Here is a 27,325-nt window from a genome sequence, read left to right as displayed (position 1 = left end):
ACTGAAAACAATGAGAAGAAAATGATATGCACATTCATGAATAATGCTCGGAAATAGCCTACTGCAAATATGTGAAAATAAAAAAAGGGTGGACTGTTCCTCTAATGTTCACTATGTACATTGTCTAAGTAAAACTGTAATATTTTGAGAATAGTGCAATGGGTTTTTTCTTACATCATTCCATATTGTGTGTGAGAAGCCCTTTATTTAACTAGGCTACTTAACTAATTTTAATTGTGTATTTGTATGCATGCTCAACACAACATTACTGTGGAAAAGCATATGTACCTGTAACAGCATCTTTGAGACCAGGATAGCAGAGTTTTGAGTTGTATTATCTTTTCTAAATGGTTCTTAATCTGTCTTAACACTCTAAGCAGGTTTTCTACAACCCCCATGCCATGAATCATGTAAATAATAAAGCATACTTCAAATACTAAAACACCATATGTGTGTTTGTCGTTTGTCTATGTGAGAGACTGTGTCTCTGATTTTGTGGGAACCACTCATCAAGGTAGGCTCATGTCCAATATTAGTCGTACACAACAGATACAATATTTAGTACATAAAACTGAAAGTCCAAACACATTTTAAAAAAGGCTCTCTGTTCAACTTCAGCCAGTAGCCTACTCTACACACTAAAAAGGCAATCACCACCAACTGCTGGATATGTATTTTCCTTGCAATATGACATGGATGCTTACAGTATACTATACTGTACTTCATATACAGTAGGTGACCTTAAACCATATTAGGCTTATGGTAATTTTTACTGGAATTGGAAGTGAATGATTGACTAGAGTAAGACTCCACATCGGCACATTGACTGTTCAGTGCCCATAGGCCGCCTACCTAATAACCACTAGGTGTTATCTCACTTAGGCCTACTGTGCCCAACCCTCATGTAGCCTATTTGTTGTGGCATACATTGAATTAATGACAAAACGGAGAACATTAATCTTAAACTCACAGGTAGGCCTAGGCAGGGGTGGGGAACCTATGTCTCGAGGGCTGTTTGCAGCCCTTGAGGCCGTTTTATCCGGCCCCCGATGTAATTGTAATGTTATTCAGCCTCACATCAAATATGACATATTTTCTAAAGGAATCTTAGAAAATGCATTTGCAATACAATTAAGTTATATTCAGGGAACCTAGAGAAGGTGGTGTTTGTTTATAAGGTGGCTACCTTCAATATAGGCCTAAAATGAAGGGGAAAATCCGGTTTGTGTTCAAAGTACGGCCCTCGGATGAATTTGAAGTGGCTCTTCGAATGAAATAAAAAAGGTTCCCCACACTGTAGGCCAATGCACACTTGAATATGTTTTATTGTGTGGTAAACACATCAAAACTATTACTCACGCAGGACTAATTTCAGAAAAGAAAAACAATCTATAGTAGCCAAGGCCTGGCCTAGTCAGAATGTCCAATGGCGTCTGCTTTTTTTGTGGTGGGTATTGTATATTTGAGCATTTTATGAGGTGTGTATAGGATTAGGCCTACTGTATATATTTTTGCTATTCTAAATAGTGAATCAATCAATTTCAGGTGGGTAGCCTACTGAAATCATTGAAATTTCCAGGTGGGTAGCCTATACTGTTTAGGCTAATAGGCCTAGGCCGCCTACGTGCGTAAAGTAGACTACAGTACCACTGATTATGTCCCATCCGCTTTAAAAGCAAGAGGCCTATCAGCCAGTGGTTTTAAAATCAGTGTATTTTGATGACTGTATCCAGCATCCCAGATGTCACTACTAATGATATGCAAAGATTTTGCATGGAGGGAAAGTGACTACCAACAAACTGCAGTCTGATAGGAGAGCGCACTCCAAGAACAACCAATGGCTGCATTACGTCATATTGATTTCTGGCAACACTAGAAGCAAAACAGGGAAGGCACTACTCAACTATGTGAACTTCTCCTCAAACTGTTATAACGTACAAATAACCCCGAGACAGGGGGTTGCAAGGTAAGACTGAACAAACGCGGCCGACAAGTGTGAGAATGAAATTGTTCTACGATGTCACGAACTAAAGAAAGCACTAGAACAGTTTTTGATTTTGGTTCGCGCTATCACGCTGGCTAGCGCTTTAGCCAAAAAGCTGATGAGCAGTGCACGCCTGTTAGCCTGAAAAGCAAACTTGAACTTCAAGCAACAGGCGGCGGGTGGTCTGCGTTCCACAATGTCAAAATGTAACTTAATTATTGTGGTGTGGGGACATTACAATGTGTCCGCCAGCGTTCGATCTCGGCACAATGCCGTGTCAGTTCAGCTAGCTATGGATTCACACCTCAATACTCAAGTTATTTTGAACATGACTGTGATGCTCTATCTTAACTGAATAATGTACAGCTTAACATTTGCTATGAAACAGTTGTTTGTTTGATTGTTTCTCTTTCTCGATAAGTGACATGACTGTCAAATGTCAACACAATAACTCGCGCGCCATGAAGTCGAGACTACTTCCCTCTGTGAAATGTTCTGGAAAACGACTCCCTGCTGTTGGTATGCAAAAGAATAACTGTAGTCTACAGTAGTTTAAATATTAGTTCTACACTTTTCTGTCAGTTTCAGAAATGATTGGAGATATAGAAACAGATTTGTTGGCTTCGGCTGGAAAGGACTTCCGAACCAGACTGCAGAAGTTTGTGGAGGAACAGATGCAGACGACAATGGTAGGCAACTTTACTCACCAGCTGTCAGTTTTTTGATTGTTTGGATAATAGCATTGGATTTGAATAATGCTTTGACAATGGGGATACTATGCCATATCAGGTCCTCCTAAATAGCCTAACTCCTAACTTAGTTCTAGTCTGCAGTCTGATTCCACCCCACATCTTTGATAGGCTACTAATTGTGTGTGTGTGTGTGTGTGTGTGTGTGTGTGTGTGTGTGTGTGTGTGTGTGTGTGTGTGTGTGTGTGTGTGTCTTCATCCTCACAGCTGACAGGAGTGCTGATTGGCGCTGTTGTGGCAGTCTCACTGATTGGCATCGCTGTCCTCTTCCTCTATCGGAGATACAAACTAGCAAGTCAGTGTCTCACCAAACAGTTCCTGAAACTTTTAAATATGTTTTCTGTAAAGCAATGCTAAAGGTATATGCTGTATGATGCACATGACGTATAATGGAGTGCAGTGTGTATCATACCTGGTTCAAGAATATTTAAGTCAAGAGGTCAATCTAATCTAATGCCTCTTTTCCACTGCAGGCTTTCTGGTAGGCCTAAAAGCCCGACATAGCGTGTCTCAGCCGCCACGTTTTGCTTTACTGTAGGCCTACCAGAAAACCGGCAGTGGAAAAGAGGCATTGCATAATAAAGAGCTCTTCTATTAGATGATTTCCCTTAACCTGGTTTACCCCTGAACCAGCTTCTTAGTAACACTCCTGGGGCCTATACTACAAAGCTGGTTCAGGATCGGTTAAGATTAAGGTAAATCATACAAGAGCTTTTCTTAAGAAAATGAGGACTCCAGGGTCTTCTATTAGATGATTTCCCTCTCAACTTGACCTAGTTTACTCTTGAACCAGCTTCTTCTTAGTATACCCCTGTGCTGTGCAGTATTTACTGTGTGTTGATGTTTGTGTGTGTGAATAGGTGGTCAGCCGCCTGGAACCCCTCGCTACCGCTTCAGGAAAAGGGATAAGGTGATGTTCTACGGGAGGAAGATCATGAGGAAGGTAAGTTGGAAGAATACCGGTAATGCTGAAATGCTCAATGCTCATTCTAAATGAGTGCGTTTACATGCAGTTCAGTATCCCGAATATGAATTTGCGTTAGCATATAAACACCTTTTCCCGACTTCAGTATCTGGAATAAGCCCTTATTCGGGATACTTAGAAATCGGGATATGATAGATGGAGTGTTTCGGCAGAAGTTGGGTTACTGACGCATGTAAACCCCTTATCCCGAATACAGGGGCTTCCCATACAATGCTTTTGCTGTTATCCAGGCTACACACATTTGAGGAGAATTCTATAACGACCAAGAATGTAGACTGAGATATAACGCTCTGTGCTCATATAAACACCTTATCCCAAATATGATAATAACCGGAATATGCCTCATATTCGGGATACTGAACTGCATAAAAGCACTCAATAATGCCCTCCAAACACTATGTTGTTGTGCTGTGTAGTGGCTGTTGCTTTCAGCATCAGAAAATCTGTGAAATGGTAATCAAGGCATCTGCATCTGCTGTAATGCTGTGAGTCTGTTGTCTTTGAAGTACGTAAGCCTTCTGGCTAACGCCCCCCACCCATATTGCAATTGTACTTCCAAATCCTTTGTAGTTTTCACAGCAAAAAATAGCATGTTATTTCCACCAATTGATACAGCTGTTTATCTTCAAGTTCAGGAATGTCATTGTTTTATTGTACCTGTCCTGTGAGATTGTCTGCGAACCTCTGTCGCTCGTCTTATTTGCTTTTCACTATTGTTTTTAATATATACTCATTTACATAATACTTAAGTTGTTATTTAATATATAAACTATCACTGATGTGTTCTTTAGGGTTTCACATGTCTTCTTTGTGATAAATCAGGAAATGTTGTGCATCTACGTGGATAGATATTAGTTTCCCTGCATGAAGTGCATTATAGTCTATGGCACCGAATGCAATTTACACCTGTTTGGAATGCATCAGATTAAAGGTGTTTATATATGGTCAATATATACTTTTAAATCCTTTTCGTTGTTTTAATTATTTATCATGGCTGAATCCAGCCATGAAATAATAAAAAACAAGAAAAAAGAATTTCAAGTGTGCCGACTCCTCACTCCCAAAACTACTGTGCATGCCTTGCCCTACATTATATTGCATTGCATTGCATTTGGCAGACGCTTTACAACCAAAGCGACTTGCAGACGAGATTGATTGGCCTTATTGATTGGCAGGTCCAGACTCTGTCTTCGACCCCGGGGCCGACCTCCATGTCTAAGCAGAGGCCACGCAAGAGGCCCAAGGTCCTCAGCATTGCTCGCAGGTAACCAGCCTGCGCACACACACACACACACACACACACAGACACACACACACACACACACACACACACACACACACACACACACACACACACACACACACACACACGCCTACTGCCCAAGGTCCTCAGCATTGCTTGCAGGTAATCAGCCTGTGCACACACACACACACACACACACACGTATTACCATAGTCCTCAGTATTGCTCGCAGGTTACCACACACACACACACACACACACACACACACACACACACACACACACACACACACACACACACACACACACACACACACACACACACACACACACACACACACACACATCTTCCTGAGCTACCAGCCACACACGCACACGGGTGCGCACACACACAAGCAAACAAACAAACGGCCCTGAATCTCGACTGACTGTGAGCACTGTGAGACACTTATCATCCATGTCCACCTCCCAGTGACAGTCTTAAGAGGAAGCTTTTTTCTTCCGTTTAGATTTAGGATACAAAGGATTTTATTGTTGCATTCTGTACATGGAAATGCAGAGAATAAGCCATGTAGTGAAATTGCAATTGAGTTAAGCACTCTAACCTTAATCCAGGAGGCCACCACAATGTAACAGGGTGTGAAAATGTAAGTTCATTCAGTTCCCTGTGGAGTAATCTCAAGGTCTATGACCATGAGAGCAGGATGCAAACTACTATGGACTACTACTACATTGGTATGAATGAATTGAACCCTACTTGGAAGGAGGGAAGTTGCCACATGTTTTTGATTTGCATGCAACTGCAGGGTGGCAATAAACTCTCTTTTTTAAGATATATTTTTAGTCTTTTAGACTTTATTTGACAGGACAGTATGAGAGGTAGACAGGAAGAGAATGGGGAGAGAGATGGGGAGGGGTCGGCAAAGGACCCGGTCCAGGTATCGAACCCGGTTCAGCCGCATGGCAGGCAAGTGAGAAAAGAAAATAGAAAGAAAAAGAAAATAAAGAACTTCACTACAAATAAAACATGGGGCAGAGTGTGCTGCATTTTCTTTTCTTTCTTTGAATTTTGAGTACACAAGTGGCCAGCACCTCAAAAAGACTTTGGAGTAGAGAGGTAGAGTAGAGTAGAGTAACTTTATTGATCCCCGGGAGGAAATTAAGGTGTCTGAGTGTCAAGTAGCTTACATAAATACACACAATGTCCACATGGACACACAAGACACATGTATTACAGGTAATAGCCAGGGAGGGAAGAAAATAAAGACTACAGAAAAATAAAATTAAAAAGGCAAATATGCAAAAATGTATTGGTGTGCGATACCTTCTTTGTTTCTTAATATAGGCTATGTTTAATTGCCATAAAAATGTGTGTGTCTGTGTGTGTGTGTGTGTGTCAGGATCCTGCGTATCAAAAAGGAGCCCCCCACCCTGCAGCCCAAGGAGCCCCCTCCCTCCCTGCTGGAGGCCGACCTCACCGAGTTCGATGTGCAGAACTCCAACCTACCCTCCGAAGTGCTCTACATGCTCAAGAACGTCAGGTGTGTGTGTGTGTGTGTAAATGCTTGTGGGTGCACTCTGACTGCCATGCCAACCTGGGTGTTTGGCGTAGTGGTTAGAGCTGTTTTTGAGCCCTAGTAGCTTTGGGCCCTGGTGGGAAACTCTGCTCTCTTTAATTAAATTAAATCCTACATAGAGCCCCTTTAATCACTGTACCGAGTCAGCCAATGCTTATTTGAGTCATTAGTAAGTGAACGATGATTCTCCTCATCCTACATTGTGCTCCTTTAACTACTCTATGCAAGAAATGCATTATTGCTCTGCTAATTCTGTCTCTCTCTCTCACACAATCTATTTCACCTCCTCAATTTCTCTATCTTTCTCTCTCTCTGTCTCTGTATCTCTCTCTCTGTCTCTCTCTCTGTCTCTCTCTGTCTCTCTGTCTCTCTCTCTCTCTCTCTCTCTCTCTCTCTCTTTGTATCTCTCTCTTTCTCTGTATATACCTCTCTCTGTCTCTCTCTCTCTCTCTCTCTTGCTCTCTCTCGCGCTCTCTCTCGCGCTCTCTCTTGCGCTCTCTCTCGCGCTCTCTCCCCATATGTTTCTATGTGTTGCAGGGTGCTGGGCCACTTTGAGAAGCCGCTGTTCCTGGAGCTGTGTCGCCACATGGTATTTGTGGAGCTCCAGGAGGGCGAGGGGCTGTTTCGGCCCGGAGATGACGACGACAGCATCTACGTCGTCCAAGATGGCCGCCTGGAGCTCTGCATCCTTGAGAATGTGAGAATGTGCAGCGTGTCGCGTTTACACACACCAAGGGTGGATTCCAATATGCGGACTCCCGTCCTCGGTCTGTGCTTGTGGCCTCGCGTTTCGCTGATGCCCCGCCAGTTTTCTCACTGTCAGCCTAGCATTATTATTAACAACTTTTGGGGGACTATTCTTCATTCACCCTCCTGATTGCAAATGAGAAAATGACATTAAAGTTGAGCTTTTGTAAGATATTGAAATACAATTCTGTTGACGGTGACGTCATCACATGGCCACAAGGAGGCAAATGAGCAAGTGAGGATGGGAGTCTGCCTATTGGAATGCACGCTAAGACATAGCTCTCAGCTCAATTCACACGTGGCGTCACTAAGAGGGCGTGGCCTGGCTATCTCATTCCCACATCAGAATTAGAAAGGAAGCAGTCTGTCAGAAGAACAGATTAAATGTCTTCAAGCTCTAGTTGTCTACAATCAAACTCTTCTAAAAGGAAATTTACTTTTTAAAATGACATGAAATGCAATTTTTTGCATCTTTGTTTAGGTTACCCTGCACATGTTGCTAAGGCAAAGTGCAGTAACTACACATTTTGTCAAAATTGAATTTAGACTGAAAATGGCCTTCCTAACACCTCCTTTAGCTTGTGACAAAACCTTATGCTCCAAATGTGTCCTGTTTTAGAGATATTATGTCCAAATTTACAGAAACTACAACCTAATACCAATAATTTGAAGTCCTTTTACGCTGTTTCAGTATTGGCGTAGTTACTGCACTTTGCCTTTGGAGGGCAGAGCAGTGATCCAAATGGGGTGTTGTGCATCCGTAGCTGACGTGTGTGTCTTTATAGGATGGCACTGAGGCGGTGGTGAAGGATGTCCACCCAGGAGATAGTGTACACAGTCTACTCAGCATCCTGGACATCATCACAGTGAGTACTGCCTGTCTGTCTGCCTGCCTCTCTGCCTGCCTGCCTGTCTGCTGTGAGGTCTGTCTGTCTCCCTGTCTGTCTGCCTGTCTGTATGTCTGTCTGTCTGTCTGTCTGCAGTAGGTACTGCCTATTTGCCTGTCTGTCTGTCTGCCTCTCTACCTGCCTGCCTGTCTGTCTGTCTGTCTGCAGTAGGTACTGCCTATTTGCCTGTCTGTCTGTCTGCCTCTCTACCTGCCTGCCTGTCTGTCTGCTGTGAGGTCTGTCTGTCTGTCTGTCTGCCTGTCTGTCTGCAGTGAGTTCTGTCTGTCTGTCTGTCTGCCTGGCTGTCTGTCTGTCTGCCTCTCTGTCTGCAGTGAGTTCTGTCTGTCTGTCTGTCTGCCTGTCGGTCTGCCTCTTCCTCTTTTCCATCTTAAACAGCTGACTAGGCACTTCCTGGCCACATCCCTGTCACACTGGCATAATCCACCGACTGATCTCATTGAGTTTGCATGGAGCGATCTCCAAATGCATTGTGGGTCTGTTCTTTCTGCTGACTCTGTTTCCTCCGCCGTTTAGAAATGTTGACGGATCCTGTCCCACCGCCTGTACGTATACATGTAACATTTGTAATGTAATGCAATTTTATTTGTATAGCGCATTTCATACACACATGCAGTTTAAAGTGCTTTACATTTACCAAAGAAAAACCATGGAAAGACCATTCCACTGTGTTCCAAATGGATGGAGGCAGTGTGAAACAGGCATTATTCCTGCAAAAGTAAAAAATCTGCCAATATCTGTCAACATTCGTCACAATCCATGCACAATTTGGTCAATATTATTGACTGTACCAGCATGCCAGAAGTTGCCTCTATTGTTGGTCATTATTAATTCAAGTTTTCAGTTAATCTTTTCATAAAGAGTGAAATGTTCAACTTAGCTTTTCTTTGTCTAACACTTCCTTGTCGTGTGCGTGCGTGCGTGCTTGTATGTGTGCGTGTGTGTGTGCGTGTGTGTGTGTGTGTGTGTGTGTGTGTGTGTGTGTGTGTGTGTGTGTGTGTGTGTGTGTGTGTGTGTGTGCAGGGCTACCCAGCTCCATATAAAACGGTGTCCGCCCGCGCTGCCTCCCGCTCCACCATCCTGCGCCTGCCCGCCTCGGCCTTCCAGTCCGTCTTCAAGAAGTACCCCGAGACCCTGGTCAGGGTCATACAGGTGAGACACACACACACACACACACACACACACACACACACACACACACACACACACACACACACACACACACACACACACACACACACACACACACAGGGCTCTAAATTCACACCAGCCAACTGGCTAAATCCGGGTGAAATTTCAGTTTGGTTGGTAGGTAAGACCGACGTATTGGCCACTTTGACCTATTGGTGAATGTGTGTTTGGCTAGCAAGATTAACATCTACTAGCCATTTTGGCTGGTGATGAATAAAGTTAATTTAGAGCCATGCACCCTCCCATTTACTCCTATTATAATCAAAACTAAAGATTGTTCAAACTGTGCCCAGATCAACCCCATCCCTAACCCTACCCTGTCAGCAGAGTATTCTCCCCAACAAAATCATCAAGAAAAACAAAGTTTACCACAAGTTGTTCCCCACAAATAATTTGTATTTGTTGTCAATCGGAGGGACGTTTGTAAACTCAACAGAACTATTTTATTCTGAATTACTAATCATTCAAAAAACATCATGTAAACATAGTGAATGAAGTATAACCAATTTCTCAAGTGGCTTAGTACATTTTGCCATGTACTGTATTTCTCAAAGGCTGTTAAAATCATTTCGCCGCCCTTTCCTTTTTCCCCTGGGCCTCTTAAATGGCCAGCCCACTACTCCTCTTTGAAGTCATGTGACACCGTCTTAATCCACCTGGAGAAGATTAAGCTGACAGCTACATTAGGAATGCATGAGAATTTTCAGTGGTTTAAAGGTGCGTGTGTGTGCCCGCGTGTGTGTGTGTGTGCCCGTGTGTGTGCCCGTGTGCGTGTGTGCACGTGTGTGCGTGTGTGCATGTGTATGTGGGTGCATGTGTGTGTGCGCGCTTATTTCAGATTATCATGGTGCGTCTACAGAGGGTCACCTTCTTGGCTCTGCACAACTACCTGGGGCTAACCACAGAGCTCTTCAACCCAGTGAGTTATAATACATACTACACACAGACACACTTTTGCACATGTGGACATAAATGTACACACAGACATTTACATATGTGCACATTCAGACATAAGCACACACGCACACAAAGACACAATACGTATGTACACGGTTTTAAAAAAATGCGTCACTCCTTGCAAATGAGCTCTGAAACCTTACAGACTCTGTTCATCCTCCTTTTTCTAAAATGTATACTAATACTTCATATTCAGTGTATATACACTTGTGTATATACCAGTGTTAATTTCGTCAACCATGACTATGACTAAAATATTTCGTCAATGCCCTTTTTCGATTTTCGTCATTTTGACTAAGACTAAGACTAAATTGGAAAGGCAATGACTAAAATATGACTAAGACTAAAATTGATTTTCGTCATTGTGACTAAGACTAAGACTAAATTTTAAAAAGCTGACGAAATTAACACTGTATTAAATAAAATAGAGAAAAAGAGAACCAGTGTGTGAAGAAGTTTTATTCTATATAGTGTGATATATGTTAAAAAGAGAAGCAGTGTGCGGAGAAGGTTTATTCTGTACAGTCAATGATATATGTTAAAAGTGTGTGGAGAAGTTCTGTTATGTACAGTGTTGACTAAAATGACTAAAATGACGAAAATGACTAAAAATTGACTAAGACTAAAATTGATTTTCGTCATTTAGACTAAGACTAAGACTAAATTGGGAAGGCAATGACTAAAATATGACTAAGACTGAAATTGATTTTCGTCATTGTGACTAAGACTACGACTAAATTTTAAAAAGCTGACTAAATTAACACTGGTATATACTGTATACTACAGGTACACGTATGATACAATTCCAAGCGGCTCTTTCTTGTATTTGAAGTAGATAGACATTGCGGATGATTCTATATCTTTGCCCCCTTACCCCTATATATTTGTTTCTCTCTGTTTCCTCTCTCCATCGCCTCCATCCCTCCGTCGCCTCTCTTCTTCTCCTATTTACTCTCTTCTCCCACTCTTCTCTTCTTCCCCGGTTCACCCTCTTCTCTCCCTCCCTCTTTTCACCCTCTTCTCCTCCCTTCTTCTTCTTCTTCTTCTATTCACCCTCTTTTCTCTATCCATCTCTTCTATCCCTCCCTCTCTTCCCCTTTTCACCCTCTCCTCTTCCTCCCCTGCCGCTCTCCTCTCTGCCACATATGCACACAAACTGATTTCATGCAACATTAAGCGCCGCATTATAATCACTTCAAGGTAAGTATGACAAAGGCGTTTGTGTGTGCGCGTGTCCGTGTGCGTGTGTGTGCGCGTGTCCGTGTGTGTGTACGTGTGTGTGTGTGTGTGTGTGTGTGTGTGTGTGTGTGTGTGTGTGTGTGTGTGTGTGTGTGTGTGTGTGTGTGTGTGTGTGTGTGTGTGCATGAACATGCTTTATGGTACCGTGGGAGTCGTTTGGAGGACAGTTGGTTGTGTATACCCCACAGGCCTCAAACTCCATCACATGTAGAGCAGCGCACTGCCAGGCTGTCACTGTGTCCTTGTACACACACACACACGCGCACTCATTTTCTCTCTCTCTCTCTCTCTCTCTCTCTCTCTCTCTCGCGCTCACTCTCGCGCTCGCTCTCTCTCTCTCTCTCTCTCTCTCTCTCTCTCTCTCTCTCTCTCTCTCTCTCTCTCTCTCTCTCTCTCTGTCTCTCTCTCCATTCATACCATTGCAGTTGTTGATGGTGGGATTGTTTGAAATGGCTGTCTGAATGGTTGAAAGTCTGGAAGCATTGCGTTTTGGCCTGGGAGTCTTGCCGTTTTGGACTGGGAGACTTTCTAGTGTTCAGGAGTTCAGTTCACTGTACCACACTGTACTCAGCCACCTGGCCATCTTAACGATAACGTACTGTGGGAAAACCCCTGTATTATTTGGTGTGCAAAGTGCTGCAAGCACCTGCAAAAAAACACCTGCTGAATGCCTAAGCCCTTTTTGGGAAAAGGTGCCCTCTGCCTATTAAAACCTAAATATATCTCAGCCTGCGAAGTACATAAAAACATGAAATAATGACAATTTATTTCGCATTAGAATGTGTTCATTCAGCTCTAACATCCCCACATTTTTAATACAAACAATGAAATCTGAAGAGCCTGAATGCAGCGTGTATGTCGCTCCAGGTGCCCATGGTCAAACAACGGATACGCAGCACCAGGCTAAAATGGATTAGAGTAGAGTAGTGTAGAGTACCGGTACTTTTATTAATCCGGAGGGAAATTAATGGGCCTGACATCTTGCATGGATACATAGATACAAGACATATATTAAATACAAGACATACGTACACAAAGACCTTTGCAAAACATTATTGCACGTTGCAGTAAACATATAAATACCTACATATTAAAAAGCATGTGTGTACTGTATGCTGTGGTAGAAGAGACAGACGGTTTAAAAGTGTGTGTGTGTGTGTGTGTGTGTGCGCGTGTGCGTGTGTGTGTGTGTGCTGTGGTAGGAGAGGCAGGCGGTGCCCCTGACGGCGGTAGCCAGTGTGTTGGGAGAGAGCAGTCCGGCCCGGATACCTCGCCGAACACACTTCCAAACCTCCCAGGATGAGGACAGCGCGGCCGGCCTCTCAGAGTCTCCATCAGACACAGGTTAGAAACACCACCCATCCATTCATCATGTAGACAGTCCACACACACACACACACACACACACACACACACACACACACACACACACACACACACACACACACACACACACACACACACACACACACACACACGCGCGCGCGCACACACACACAGGATGAATAAGAATCTTTACAGACATGGCACATGACCTGCTTGGAATTCCTCACTGTTTTAGGGATGTGCCTAATGCAGTGGTTCCCAACCTATGGGCCGTGGCCCACTGGTGGGCCCTGAAGGTATTCCAAGTGGGCCTTGAAATCATTTTCCAAAAATATTAATCATATTTTGGTGTGTGTTGCTGTTGATTTATTTGAGTTTTATTCTTAATTGGGTCAGAGGTGGGCCCCGAACATTTTTGACAATTTTGAGTGGGCCCCAAGTTGAAAAAGGTTGGAAACCCCTGGCCTAATGCATGTTTCATGTCAAAGGTGTGTTTAAAAAAAGAGTCTGAATGAGGGTGTTCAACCTGAAACATCACAGGAAAAAATACATTAAGGGGGAGCAGAAATTTCTGGTTGAAGCGGACTTTTTCTCTATTTTATCTGGTCATTTGCTTGACTTGCTCCCAGGTCAGAGATTTGGATGTGCAGACTTTTACAGTCATGGGCAGTCATAGGTGTTAGGGAATCAGACTTCAGCCCAAAGGTTGCCGGTTCGACTCCCGACCCGCCAGGTTGGTGGGGGGAGTAATTAAGCAGTGCTCTCACCCATCCTCCTCCATGACTGAGGTGCCCTGAGCATGGTACCGTCCCGCCGCACTGCTCCCTTGAGGCACCATTGGGGGCTGCCCCCTTGCATGGGTGAGGCATAAATGCAATTTCGATGCGGACAGTGTGCAGTGAACACTTGTGTGCTATGGAGTGCTGTGTCACAATGACAATCATGGGAGTTGGAGTTTCCCAGTTGTGATTTCTAACCGACTGTTTGATGATGTTGAATGTGTGCCAGACTCGGGTAAGGCAGGAGGACTGGGGGACCATGCAGCCTCATATAGCCAGCGCAGGATCCGCTCCCTCTCCACTGAAGCAGCAGGTATGTTCCCAAATACACACTACACACATCCGTACTATACACATCCACATTACACACACATCCACATTACACAGGTACTGTATGGATTCACAGGGTGCGATGTGTCAAAGCCAGAGAGTGGGATGTACGTTTTTGTTTTATGTATGCACCTTCACATTGCATTCTAATCATTAGGACATGCTTGTTTGATGTATGGGCATGCACACGCACGCGCACGCGCACGCATACACACACACACACACACACACACACACACACACACACACACACACACACACACACACACACACACACACACACATACACACACACACACACACACAAATGGCATGCACATACAGACAGCTATCGATTTATAGGCCATGGCCACCACACCCTCTCTCACACACACACACACGCACACACGCGCACACACGCACACGCACAAAAGGCCTCAGTGTGTGATGTGTTGTGAGTAATATGGTTGTGACACATGCTTTGGCTGTGCTGTGCTATGCAGGCTGGCCTAACTCTACGACACACTACAGGAATGCAGGTATGTTTGCAGTGGATGCCCAGTAAGTGTTGCCAGATTCGGTGGTTTCCCGCCCAATTGGGTTGCTTAGGATAACTGCCTGCGGATAAAAAAAGGGTAAAAATGGCATTTGGGAGGGTTTTTTCTGTCGATTTATGGCCATAGAAAGCAATAGAATTCATTTCAAATTGGGCAGGATTTAGTCCAGCATTTTAGAGCATTTTTGGGCTGAAAAGCATCAGTCTCATCTGGCAACCCTGTGCTCAGTATGTTTCAGCAGGTGTATTTAGTGTGTGTGAGCACTGCTGTTGGGTGGAGGACAAAACAAAACATACCTGCTCACGATGTGCACGTTTCAAAGGTGCTTTTTGTCTTTTTCTGTTGTTCACTGGGTTGTGCCTGGTTATTCCACCACTAACAGTCCAACACACACATTACAGTCATAAACCTGTAGGGGTAGCTGTGGGGCAAGTTCTGGACAGTCACAGTCACAGTACCCACGTTTGAATTAAAGCGTGAGTCTTGACACTTTAATCACTCTCCAGCAGGGACATATTACTGCACGGGCCTACCGTGCTTAGGCCCAGGGGCCCAAGAGTCAAGGGGGCTCTGAAGCTCTTGCCTCTATATTTGCATTCTCGTATTGCGTTAAAATCACACTTTCTCAACTGTATTTTCACATTTTCTCAGTGGACAACATAGCCTCTCACACCTGGCCTAAAACTGTGAATCATTTTGTAAACTAGAAACAAAGGTTAAGGGGGGCCTTTCTTGTTTTCTGGCCCAAGGGCCCATGGAATGATCATCCGTCCCTGTTCCCCAGCCCTGAATTAACCCATTTAAGCCTAAGGCACCTGCAAAAAAACGCCTGCTGAATGCCTAAGCCCTCTTTCGGAAAAGATATCCTCAGCCTATGAAAACCTAAATATCCCAGCCTCCAAAGCACATAAAAGCATGAAATCGGTTGCATTTAAAAGCTAGGACCCTCAAACTGGAATGTGTCCATTCAGCTCTAACATACCCACATTTTTAATAAAAAAAGACCCCCTCAAATCTCAAGAGCCTGAATGCAGCTTCTATGTTGCTCCAGGTGCCTCGGTCAATGCAACATATGCACAGCATCAGGCTTTAATGGGTTAAAGCAGCCACCTTGACAACAAACACCTGTGCCACTATCCTCTGTTTTCTATTGTGACTTGAAACTAACCCTAATAAATGTTCTGTAAGAAACACTGACAATTCTTTGGAAATCTTTGTACCATTTTCTTTCTCTGCAGCTGAGCTAACCAAATGAAGAAGTGGGAAAAAAACCTGACCATCATTCAAGTGATTTTGCCATGCAACAAGGTTTGATTGCTCCAAATGCATACAGACATTAAGCGGTTGCTCTCCTCTCTCACGGCAGGAAATGACATGAATATGGCGTATGAGCGAGCACGGGTAAATGTGGAAGACATGCCATCCAGCCCAGTCATCCATAAGGTACAGGTTACCCTTTGAACATTTAGTGCTTGAAGTTTTCAACTATTGTTGTGTTGTGACTGGAATTTTATCATTGATAGGACACTCTATCATTAATACGACACTATGTAGCCATTCTATCTATTTTTCTCAACATTATGATATGCGTTGGTTTTATTTTTTCAAATGATTTTGTAATATTTATATTTACATTTAGTAGTATTAGTAGTAGTCGTCGTAGTTTTAGTTTAGTTTTCATGTTGTTTTCATGTTGTTTTTAAGCACTTGAAGCATCTGCACTTTACAGATTTCATTGTACATGTATAATGACAATTTAGACATTCATTCATTCATTTATTCATTCATTGATTGATTCATTCATATTTATATTTCTTTGTTTCGTATGATAGATTGTGCATTTAGTGTTGTGAGATTTTAGTGTTTTAGTGTCCGGTAGCCCTCCTCTCCCGAGTCCATCCAGAGTGTTGTGAGGTTTTAGTGTTTTAGTGTTTTAGTACCACTCCCCTCTCCCTCCTCTCCACAGTCCATCCTGAAGAAGAGTGTGTGGAATAAGGTTTTAGTGTTGTGTAGTGTTGTGAGGTTTTAGTGTTTTAGTGTTTTAGTACCACTCCCCTCTCCCTCCTCTCCACAGTCCATCCTGAAGAAGAGTGTGACCATGCAGCACACCCCGTCTGCAGTCTTCCACTACAGCGAGAGCGGCGGCTGCCCTGACGTGCACCCCAGCAAGGTGGGGGCCATCTTCCAGGCTGCCAAGAGGGACCTCCTGGGCATCATTCAACTGCAGGTGAGCCAGCCGTGCATGGAGACCCGGGTTCGAATCTGTCCAGGGACATTTCCCAGAACCTGCTCTATTTGCGAACATTCTAAATTTCACTCGTAAGACACAATTGAAAAGACATTCTACGAACTTATGATAAATGAGGCCCCATATGCTTACAACTAGCATCTGATTTCAAGCTAGGTAGTGCTGTGTCTGCGAGGGAAAGGATATACAGTTGGTCTACTGCTCTGAGGAGGTTAAGAGGAAAAGCTGGTCATTGCTGGTATGTTGTTGACACAATGTGTTTTTCCTCAGCCCTGCATCCACAGACAGAAGTGGCGCAACTGGCTTGTGCACGTTAGAGTGCATTCATCTCGTATCATACAGGACATATCATGCCACGCGGCATCTCCTCTCCTCTGCTGTTTACATGGATGATTTCACTAGTTAGATGAAGACTGAAAATAAAGTCCGCAACACCAAGCTCCCATTTCTCTTAGTTTAATTTTGTGGGGCATGCTGGGCAAAACCTCACAATAGTAATATTATTGGTAAATCATCTAAAAGAAGAGCCTAGAAAAAAGTCCTTTTTGTCTTAACCAAATTACACCTGTGTGAAGCCAGATTTATCACTTAACCATGTTATTGGACTACTCCCCCGGTATAACGTGTTGTTGTTTTTACATGTTAGCCAACTCCTTTACCCTTTTGACCTCCCCATTGCACCACTACCACCTCTGTTCCACCAGGATGCCAGACAGGAAATGAAATATGGCTCCTACTCGCTGCATGTCACTGTGCCATGCTGTGTTTTGACACCAGGGTTGCCAGATGAGTCTGATGACTTCCAGCCCAAAAAATGCTCAAAACCCGCCTGGGAGCCCTAAATCCTGCTCATTTGTAACTAAATTCTATTGATTTCTATGGCCATAAATACGTATGTGCAGAAAACCCCGCCCAATTGCCATTTTTTAACCCATATTTACCCGCAGACGACCATCCTAAGCATCACTATTGGGCGGGAAAGAGCCCAATCTGGCAACACTGTGGTTAGCTTTGGCTTCCCGCCATTGTGAATTCTTGCCGACAGTTGTTTACATAGCTCTTGTGCATTCTTCGTCCAATGTTACAATCTTGCCATATAGTGCCCCTTAGTGTCCAAAGGCTATACTGTCTAGAATAATCCCTTATACCAGTGTTTCTCAACCTTTTTTGTCTCATGTGCCCCCTAAGCCTTTTCGTTGTGCCATGAGTACCCCCTAACTTATGTTTTACATCGCCTTTTCTATTCCAGTGTGACTATGCTCCATGCATTTGTTAAAATTACATTTTCCCAAGTATCATACAGTGTATGGGCCCAGCCGTGGCTTATTTGGTTGTGCACTGGACTGCTACGCGGGCGACCCGGGTTCGTTTCCCGACCCTCCCCCCGTATTTCTCTCCCACTCGCTTCCTGTCCCACCCTTCACTGTCCTGTCTCAATGAAGTTGACCCCCCCCCCCCAAAAAATAAAAATAAAAAAATAAAAAAATAAAAATCTGTGACGTTGTCAGACCAAACATTAGTGTTGTTGCAGCGTTATGTTATTACAACACCACTCAAACATGCTGTTAAACACAAAGCAGATGACGGTGAAGAAGTGATGAGTTGTGAAGGGATGACATTCATTATGTTTCATTATTAAATCAAATCTTTACGATTTCTTTTGCGTGTGACGTGTAAGCGTTTTTTCCTTTACCTGACATGTTTTGACAGTGAGACTATGTTAGGGTAAAAGTATTTTTTTTACATCTCTGAACCAAAAGAAAACCTTAAGATTTGGTGGATTTATTGTTTTGATTTCGAACTCCAGTATTGTGTGTATGTGTGTGTGTGTGTATATGTGTGTTGTAGGACCCGAGTCTTCTGAGGGTGACTCCAGTATTGTGTGTGTGTGTGTTGTTTGTAGGACCCGAGTCTTCTGGAAGGCAGGGTGACTCTACATCAGGTCAAAGCAGGGTCTGTGGTGGCACGACAGGGAGACCAGGTGAGATTTCCCCAGCACGCACGCACACGCACACAAGCACAAGCACAAGCACACAAGCTCGCGTGCATGCAAGCACACATTCACTTCAACCAACACTACAACTTTCATGTCACATACTGCTGAAGAGCCACCTACGAGACATGTGCAGCACAGCTTGCCTGAACTGGAATTGAAAAAAAGAATGTGACTAAATGCAATTGACTGCAGTGCTCATTGTTTTTACTTATTGTGTCAGTTTTTCAAATGTCTGTCTAACGAAAAACTTCTACATTTCTACAGTATTTATCAAATGACTGAATTATTATTGTTTTTTTTAATGAAGTGTGTGTTTGTGGTGGTGTGTTGTGTGTGTGTGTGTGTGTGTGCAGGAAGTGAGTGTGCAGTTTGTCATCTCAGGGTTGCTGCATGTGTACCAGCGGATGATCGACCGTGAGGAGGTAATGGAATAGAATGCACAATATAATATCATATCATATCATATCATATCATATAATATCATATGATTTAGTAAGTTTTTTTGTTTTTCCTGAACATTTTGGGGGAAAAAATCCTTGTGATTATCTTATGGAAGTGTTGGTTTGTAACAACAATATAAAAATATGATATCAAAGTATAATGCAACAAAGGACACCTGCCTGATCATGATGATCATGCATCAATATAATAATATTGTATGATAACTTTCTAAAGAACATATCAGTCATAATTGTCATATTAATATATTAATCTAATGTAAAAACTCTATATAATGTAATATAATAATGTAATGTAATAACTTTATATAGGACACGTGTCTGTTCGTGACGCACCCTGGGGAGCTAGTGGGCCTCATATCACTATAATAATGTAATATAATAATGATGTAATGCTATATTGTATAGGACACATGTCTGTTTGTGACGCACCCTGGGGAGCTGGTGGGGCCTCATATGTGTAATAATGTAATATACAGGGTTCCCACGGGTCATGGAATTTCTGGAATATCATGGAATTTCATTAAAGTTTTTCCAGTCATGGAAAGCCATGGAATTTTACCATTTTGCATGCACAGTCATGGAATATCATGGAATTTTCTCATCAGTTGTGTAAACCAAAAACTTTTTTGTTTGGTGTATAACATTGTTTCTTACTGGTAATACTAAAATGCTTCGCCAGAGACGGCTTGGTTTTGCGCTTTATTGTGCAACATTCTATAATGCAATGAGCCCACTGAATTCTGGTGGTGGCTGGGCATCTACTCTAGGGGTGAAGATAATCTTCAGTTTTCACACTTTTAAGAACTTTTAAATGTCATTTCTTTTTTATGGAAGTGGTCATGGAAATTCTGTTTTTTTGGGTCTAGAAAGTAATTGAAAATCATGGAATTTTATATCTCAATTAGAGTGGGAACCCTGAATATAATGCTATATTGTATTGTAATGTAATGACTCTATATACTGTAGGATATGTGTCTGTTCGTGACACACCCTGGGTAGCTGGTGAGCTTCATATCAGTATAAGAATGTAATATATTGTAATATAAGGCTATGTTGTAATAATAATGTAATATAATGCTATATTGTAAGTAAGGGATAACGGCAGACGAGTTGACCGGTTATACGAAATTAATGGCGAGGCGGCGGCTCCGAACTTTGGTGACGCGCGCAGCGTGGAGACAAAGTTGCCTCCGCCAAGCCATTCATTTCTATAACCGGTCGACCTCGAAGGCCGTTATCCCGCTTATATCTGCCGTTATGTTGGGGTACTTTTTAAATCTATTATTGTCTGTACAGTTGTAGGAACCATGTTCTATCAAGATAGAATGTTGCTGTGCGGGCGTCCAACTTGACGCGCCTATAATTTTCGTTTGGTAGCCTGCCGACGCTGTGATTATTAATTTTCCCTTGGCCATATACCACGGCGGGATGGAAGTTTAAAAACAAAAACTTGCGAAGCATTTCTACATGCTGAATCGACACATGTTGCATCACGCCTCTATTTCCCCCTGCTGATCATCACAGGCTTGTGAACTTCGTGCGAGAGAGAGAGAAAGAGAGAGAGAGAGGGGGTCTAGGATCATTTTTGATAACTCTCCCTTCCCCTTTCACACGTGTTCCTTCCCCACAAGAGGAGAGTAGCCTAATTTTTTTTAAAGCATGTTTTCAGATCAATAACAAAGGGAAGGCAGCGGGAAATAGCCTACATTTTAAAAACCATGGGAGTGGAGCAGATGACGAGGTGACTCGTTTCGATACAATTGATGGTGAGGCAGGTGCTTAGAATTTCGGTACAGGGTATTTTTGTCATCTATTGCTAGGCCTATCTGTAAATTTGTAACCAATGAATTATGCCAACTGCAGAATATTTAGTGCGCACGTAATCAGGCACGCCTCTATCAGATGCATGTAGTAGAACTTTTAAGGCGACAGACTTGACAACCAAATGCGATAGAACTGACGACTGGCTCTTGGCTTGACAACCAAATGCGATAGAATTAACGACTGACTCTCGACTTGATAAACAAATGCGATAGAACTAACGACTGGCTTTTGGCCATAGCAACCTGCAGTTTAGAATTAGTAGGGCCTAACCTAACTTAGTCGCACGTTTGACGCCTGACAGGTTATAGGGAATTAGTTGCAACCCCATCAGCCAATCAGAAACGAGGATGCAGTTGCGTAGGCAGATAATAATAATGTAATCTAATGCTATATTGTATTAATAATGTAATTATGTAATATAATATATACTGTAGGATACGTGTCTGTGTGACGCACCCTGGGGAGCTGCTGGGGCTCATCTCAGTATAATAATATAATATAATGCTATATTGTAACTTAACATTACATTACATTACATTTGGCAGACGCTTTATAACCAACGCGACTTTCAAAAGAGGACATAATCAAGCCAACATCACAAGCAAATACAAAGTGCTCAGGAAATGAACAGTCTTGACTGGGAGTACCTAGAGCGACTGGATGGTAGAGCCAGATGGCTTGTGCTGGATGAGCGCAGTTCTCTTCCAGTAACATAAGGCGTTAGTAGGTTAAAAGCTGGGGCCGTTCCTGCGATGGTTTTGTAGGCAAGGGTGAAAGCCTTGTGCTTGATCCGGGCGGCAATCGGTAGCCAGTGCAACTCAATAAACAGAGGACTAACATGGGTCCTTTTGGGTTGATTGAATATCAACCGTGCCGGCGCATTCTGGATCATATGCAGAGGTTTTAGCGCACAAGCAGGAAGACCTGTCATGAGTGAGTTGCAGTAGTCAACGCAGGACAGGACCGTAATAATGTTGTATAGGACACGTGTCTGTTCGTGACGCACCCTGGCGAACTAGTGGGCCTCATATCAGTATAGTAATGTAATATAATGCTATATTATAATAATAATGTAATGTAATGTAATATCTCCATATAGGACACGTGTCTGTTCGTGACGCACCCTGGGGAGCTGGTGGGCCAGCTGGCTGTGCTGACGGGGGAGCCGCTCATCTTCACAGTCAAGGCCCTGAGAGACTGCAGCTTCCTCTCCATCTCCAAAACACACTTCTACGAGTAAGAAGACACACACACACACACACACACACACACACACGCACACGCAGACACACACACACACACACACACACACACACACACACACACACACACACACACACACACAGACACACACACAGACACACACATACACACACACACACACACACAAGCAGACGCACACACACGCAGACACATGGGCGAGCACACACACCCTCCCACACCCACTTATCATACACACGCACACGCGCACGCGCACGCACGCACACACACACACGGTGTCACATCTTCAGAGTCACATCATATGCACACAATGGACACACACAAATTGCACCCACCCCACCGCCCCCTCCCTTAAAAACCATTCTACCATCTGAACACTGAACTGTAATATGCACACTGAACCGCTCCTGGGAGACATAGTTTAATCCCTTAAAGGGGTATGCCACTATTTTGGGGTTTAATACAGTTGGCTGGGGTTTATAAAGGTGGTAAAGTGTCTTATTTTTCATGTTAAGCGTTGTCTTGCTTTAAGACAAGTTAATAGAGGGAGTATGTCGCTAAGCTAGTGAAAGTCAATGGATCCGTGTAGCATGCTACAATGCTACACGGATACATTGACTTTCACTAGCTTAGCGACATATTCTCTCTTTTAACTTGTCTTAAAGCAAGACAACGGCTTACATGAAAAATAAGACACTTTACCACCTTTATAAACCCTGGCCAACGATTTTAACTGTATTAAGCCCCAAAATAGTGGCATACCCCTTTAACCCATTTTAGTTTAAGGCACCTGCAAAATATGCCAGCTGAATGCCTAAGCCCTTTTTTGGGAAAATGTGCCCTCTGCCTATTAAAACCTAAATATCTCAGCCTCCGATACACATACAGTACTAAAAACATGAAATTATTGTATTTAAAAGCTGGGAACCTCATTTGCATTGGAATATGTTAATTCGACTGTATCATACCCACATTTTAAATTGAAAAAAAGCTCTAATCTCAGCACGCAGCATCAGAGCATCAGGCTGAAAAGGGTGAACTAGCATTTTAGGAGTTCATCATGTTCCCGGATCACTTTGAGCCATCACCATTGTCACCATCTGTCTCCCTCCGATGTCATTGATGCATCTATTCTGTCTCCTCCTCGTTTATTAGGTTAGGTGACTTTAGACATTCCTTTCCGGGAGAACATTTGTCTCTGAGACGGATGAGGAAAGTTAAGTTATTTATTTATGGCAGTTTATTTTTTTATTAGATAAATATAGCCCTCATACTCATCTTTCACTCAACTGAAGAGGAAAAGCAACAACCACAGCAACTACTATACACAACTATGGTAACACTTTATAACAATGGATGCATAAAAAGCATTATAAAGACTTTGTAAATAATTAACAACATTTTTGTAAATGTAAATGTTCATGTTAAATGAGTTGGAAATGTTATGTTAATGTGTCATATTTAGCAAACATTTACAATTACTTTATTAATTAAACAAATGATCTGTTTAAAAAACAATTAAATCTTTATAAAGTCTTTTATAATGCTTTTTATGTATCCATTATTATTATAAAGTGTTACCCTATCATTTTTGCTGTTCCATGCACATAGTGCCATGCAACGTCCATGGGACCTCCGAGGTGTTTCTAGCTGGACCTTGTGTAACGGATGCCATTCCAACTAGCAGAGCCTCATACAGCATCAGTAGCGCTGAGCTATCGGTCGGGATCGTACTGTGCCTCCTATGCCCAGACTGAAGCGTTGTCTGGTAGGTTGCCGGTTCAAGCCCAGAGTGGCGAACTACTGCATATCACTTCAGTTACATTGCTGCCATACACCCGGATGGGAGGGAGGTTTGGGGAGGATGCCAACTTGCAGAGTTTGGCTTAGAACGCTAGTAAACCTCTCTCCCAAAGCCTCATGCAGTATCGATAACGCTGATCTATCCGGTCTACACCTTTAGCTCAGCGGTATCGTGCTCTGCCTCCCATGCTGGAACTGGAGCGGTAGGTTGCAGGTTCAAGCCCTGATTGGTGAATTAGTGCAGATGACCTCAGTTACACTTGCAATATTGACCAATAATGGTGCTGCAGTCAAGACAACACAAATTGCCAAAAAACAGAGGCTCATGTTGGAGTAGAGTCGAGTTTGAGTCGAGTTTGAGTCGAGTTTGAGTCGAGTTTGAGTCGAGTTTGAGTCGAGTTTGAGTCGAGTTTGAGTCGAGTTTGAGTCGAGTAGAGCAGAGTAGAGCGGAGTAACTTTCTTGATCCCCGGGGAGAAACTTGGGTGTCAAGTAGCTTACATAAATATGCATAATGCCCACATGGACATTTAAAGACACATATAACACGGGTAACAGTCGGGGAGGGGAAAAACGCACACACGCACACACTACACGCATACACACTGCACGCACACACGCACACTACACTACACTACACACACACACACACACACACACACACACACACACACACTACCCACATGCATACACACACACACACACACTACACGCATACAAACTACACACACACACACACTACACGCATATACACACACACTACACGCATACACACACACACACACACATATTCACACTCACACGGTCCTGAAGGTCATCAGATAATATTCAGCTCTTCATCAGGAGACCAGAAAACATGCCAGCATAGCATACGAGGAGAAACATGTTTACCAGTTGTGTGTGTGTGAGTATGTGTGTGCGCGCGCGCGCGCGCGTGTCCCTTTTTGATAAATGTTCCTGTAGACACGGTATGTGACATTTTCACCTTGTGTTTTGGGGTGGACAGGGGAAGATGGGACATGTAAAAGCTGGCATATTCCACTTTGCATAACTTGCTGGAAATCAATTTAACTCAAGAAGTGTATCTAATCTGTGTTATGGTTAGATTAGGTTAGGTTAGGTTAGGGTTCTTAATTAGTCTCCACTAGGGAGAAATTTGTCTCGGAGACAGGGACGTTGCAGCACTACAAAAAGACATAAATGGACAACGCCAACAAAAACAAAGCAGATAAAAGTAACATTCAGAAGATGTTATGAAGCGATACAATGGCAGGAGCCGGTGTTATTAACGTGATCTGACTTGTCACAAAGGGACCTTAATTGCCAAAGCATTACTGTATTACCCCTCTAGCACTGAGGAAAGAAATGAAGACTTTAAGTCACACTGAAATCTTCATGCACACACTTCCATCTGCTTACTCCCATCTGGGTGCGTGTGTGCGTGTGTGTGTGTGTGTGTGTGTGTGTGTGTGCGTGCGCGTGTGCGTGTGCGTGTGCGTGTGCGTGTGCGTGTGCGTGTGCGCGTGTGCGTGTGCGTGTGCGTGTGCGTGTGTGTGTGTGTGTGTGTGTGTGTGTGTGTGTGTGTGTGTGTGTGTGTGTGTGTGTGTGTGTGTAATCCTGTGCCTTAGCTAGTCATGTCTGCATGACTTTGTTTCTCTTGCACTACCGACCGTATACTGCGGCTGGCTGTTTATTCCCCCAGAGTCCTGTATTTTGCTGGGCAAAATTCCCACTTGGATAAAAGCATGCTAAATGTGATGTGATGTAGTGTAATGTACTGTCTGTGTGCGTGTGTGTGCATGTGTGCGTGCGTGTGTCAGGATCATGCGTGCGGAGCCCACGGTGGTGTTGAACGTGGCCCACACGGTGGTGCGCAGGATGTCCTCCTTCGTCAGGCAGATCGACTTCGCCCTCGACTGGATGGCCGTGGAGGCAGGAAGAGCTGTCTACAGGTCAGGCACAGAGGACAGGCATCCATCTCTCTATGGATCTCTCTCTCTCTCTCTCTCTCTCTCTCTATGGATCTCTCTCTCTCTCTCTCTCTCTCTCTCTCTCTCTCTCTCTCTCTCTCTCTCTCTCTCTCTGTGTCTGTCTGTCTCTCTCTCTCTCTGTCTCTCTCTCTCTCTCTCTCTCTCTCTCTCTCTCTCTCTCTCTCTCTCGATCTGTCTCTCTCTCTAGGCATATCTCTCGCAAAGGGAAAACATGAAATAGCTGTCTACAAGTCAGACACAGAGGCATCCCTCTCTCTGTGTATCTGTCGCTTTCTCTCTGTATCTCTGTATCTCTCTCTCTCTTTCTCTCTCTCGCGCTCCTTTTCATGTCTCTCTTTATCTCTCTGTGTCTCGGTCTTGCATCGCGTCTCTCTGTCTGTCTTAGGCCAACTTGCACTTGGATTTGTTTCAGTTTTATTATTTTGTTAGAAATCTCCACTTAAATCTCCACTTAAAACTGTATGTTAACAAAAAATATCTGCAATATGTAAGAGAATGTCACAGAACATGTACTATATGTGTATTTGAAAGCACTTTGAGTCAACTGTATAGTTGTGATGTTGTGCTATAGAAATACATGTTATTGTTGTTGATGTTTTGGAATTTGGTATTAGGATCTCCATCAGCTAATGTGCAAACTGTATCTTATAACGAACAAGAAATAAACATACAAGACTACAGCTGTATATAAAAGCAGGAAAAGAAGAAATTCTTTCCTGGAGTTCATACAATAGGCACAAACACAAATGTTTTTACATTACATTAGACTTAACCCAGGCATACACTGTGCGATATTTTCAGTCATGGGTATTAAGCTCCTGCTCACACTGCACTAGGAAATTTCGCGATTTAAAAGTTCATATCTCACGACTCACGTCCTCACACTATTCGAGCCAACAGTCGGATGCGAGCAGAATGGTCCGACTGTGCGACACGACACACGTGTTTCCCGGGGCTGCAGAGGAGGGACAGCGCACCTGAGGTGGAGATGAGGAAGCGATCAAGAGCGAATCGCACGGCCCTATTAACTTGTGCATGTGTAGTGTCTAATCGGGTCGTAGCACTGCTTTAACTGTGCGATTTAGTCACAAGGCACGACCCGGATTTCAAACCATTTTGATTTTCTTGCGCGATCGTGAGGCGAAATTGCTTGTCGTTACCCCATGTACACTGCACGATGCGAGACTCACGATTGACCTGCGATTGAGCAAGAAATCGTCCCGACTCTCAAAAAGT

At 43.4% G+C, this 27,325-nt stretch overlaps 1 protein-coding gene across 2 annotated transcripts in view; it reads left to right on the top strand.

The window, feature by feature from the left end:
• Window positions 1-1,883: 1,883 nt before the first annotated feature.
• The window catches only part of LOC134458100 (patatin-like phospholipase domain-containing protein 7), a 76,480-nt gene continuing 51,038 nt past the window's right edge, over window positions 1,884-27,325 (top strand). Inside the window, exons 1-19 of one of the 2 annotated variants that reach the window (XM_063210223.1) lie at window positions 1,884-1,966; window positions 2,567-2,673; window positions 2,941-3,028; window positions 3,594-3,676; window positions 4,894-4,982; window positions 6,361-6,501; window positions 7,075-7,234; window positions 8,070-8,150; window positions 9,213-9,341; window positions 10,219-10,299; window positions 12,779-12,920; window positions 13,911-13,994; window positions 14,494-14,529; window positions 15,914-15,990; window positions 16,622-16,774; window positions 18,699-18,776; window positions 19,145-19,213; window positions 22,176-22,312; window positions 25,919-26,050. In XM_063210223.1, the coding sequence (XP_063066293.1) occupies window positions 2,575-2,673; window positions 2,941-3,028; window positions 3,594-3,676; window positions 4,894-4,982; window positions 6,361-6,501; window positions 7,075-7,234; window positions 8,070-8,150; window positions 9,213-9,341; window positions 10,219-10,299; window positions 12,779-12,920; window positions 13,911-13,994; window positions 14,494-14,529; window positions 15,914-15,990; window positions 16,622-16,774; window positions 18,699-18,776; window positions 19,145-19,213; window positions 22,176-22,312; window positions 25,919-26,050 (1,859 nt within the window). In that variant the 5' untranslated portion in view covers window positions 1,884-1,966; window positions 2,567-2,574. The remainder of the gene's footprint in view (window positions 1,967-2,566; window positions 2,674-2,940; window positions 3,029-3,593; window positions 3,677-4,893; window positions 4,983-6,360; window positions 6,502-7,074; window positions 7,235-8,069; window positions 8,151-9,212; window positions 9,342-10,218; window positions 10,300-12,778; window positions 12,921-13,910; window positions 13,995-14,493; window positions 14,530-15,913; window positions 15,991-16,621; window positions 16,775-18,698; window positions 18,777-19,144; window positions 19,214-22,175; window positions 22,313-25,918; window positions 26,051-27,325) is intronic. The other variant, XM_063210224.1, reaches the window with a different exon arrangement.

The sequence above is a fragment of the Engraulis encrasicolus genome, chromosome 11 (assembly GCF_034702125.1).
Source record: "Engraulis encrasicolus isolate BLACKSEA-1 chromosome 11, IST_EnEncr_1.0, whole genome shotgun sequence".
Taxonomy (NCBI): Eukaryota; Metazoa; Chordata; class Actinopteri; order Clupeiformes; family Engraulidae; genus Engraulis; species Engraulis encrasicolus.
Note: the sequence above shows the minus strand (reverse complement) of the source record. Positions and strands in the feature narration are given on the sequence as shown.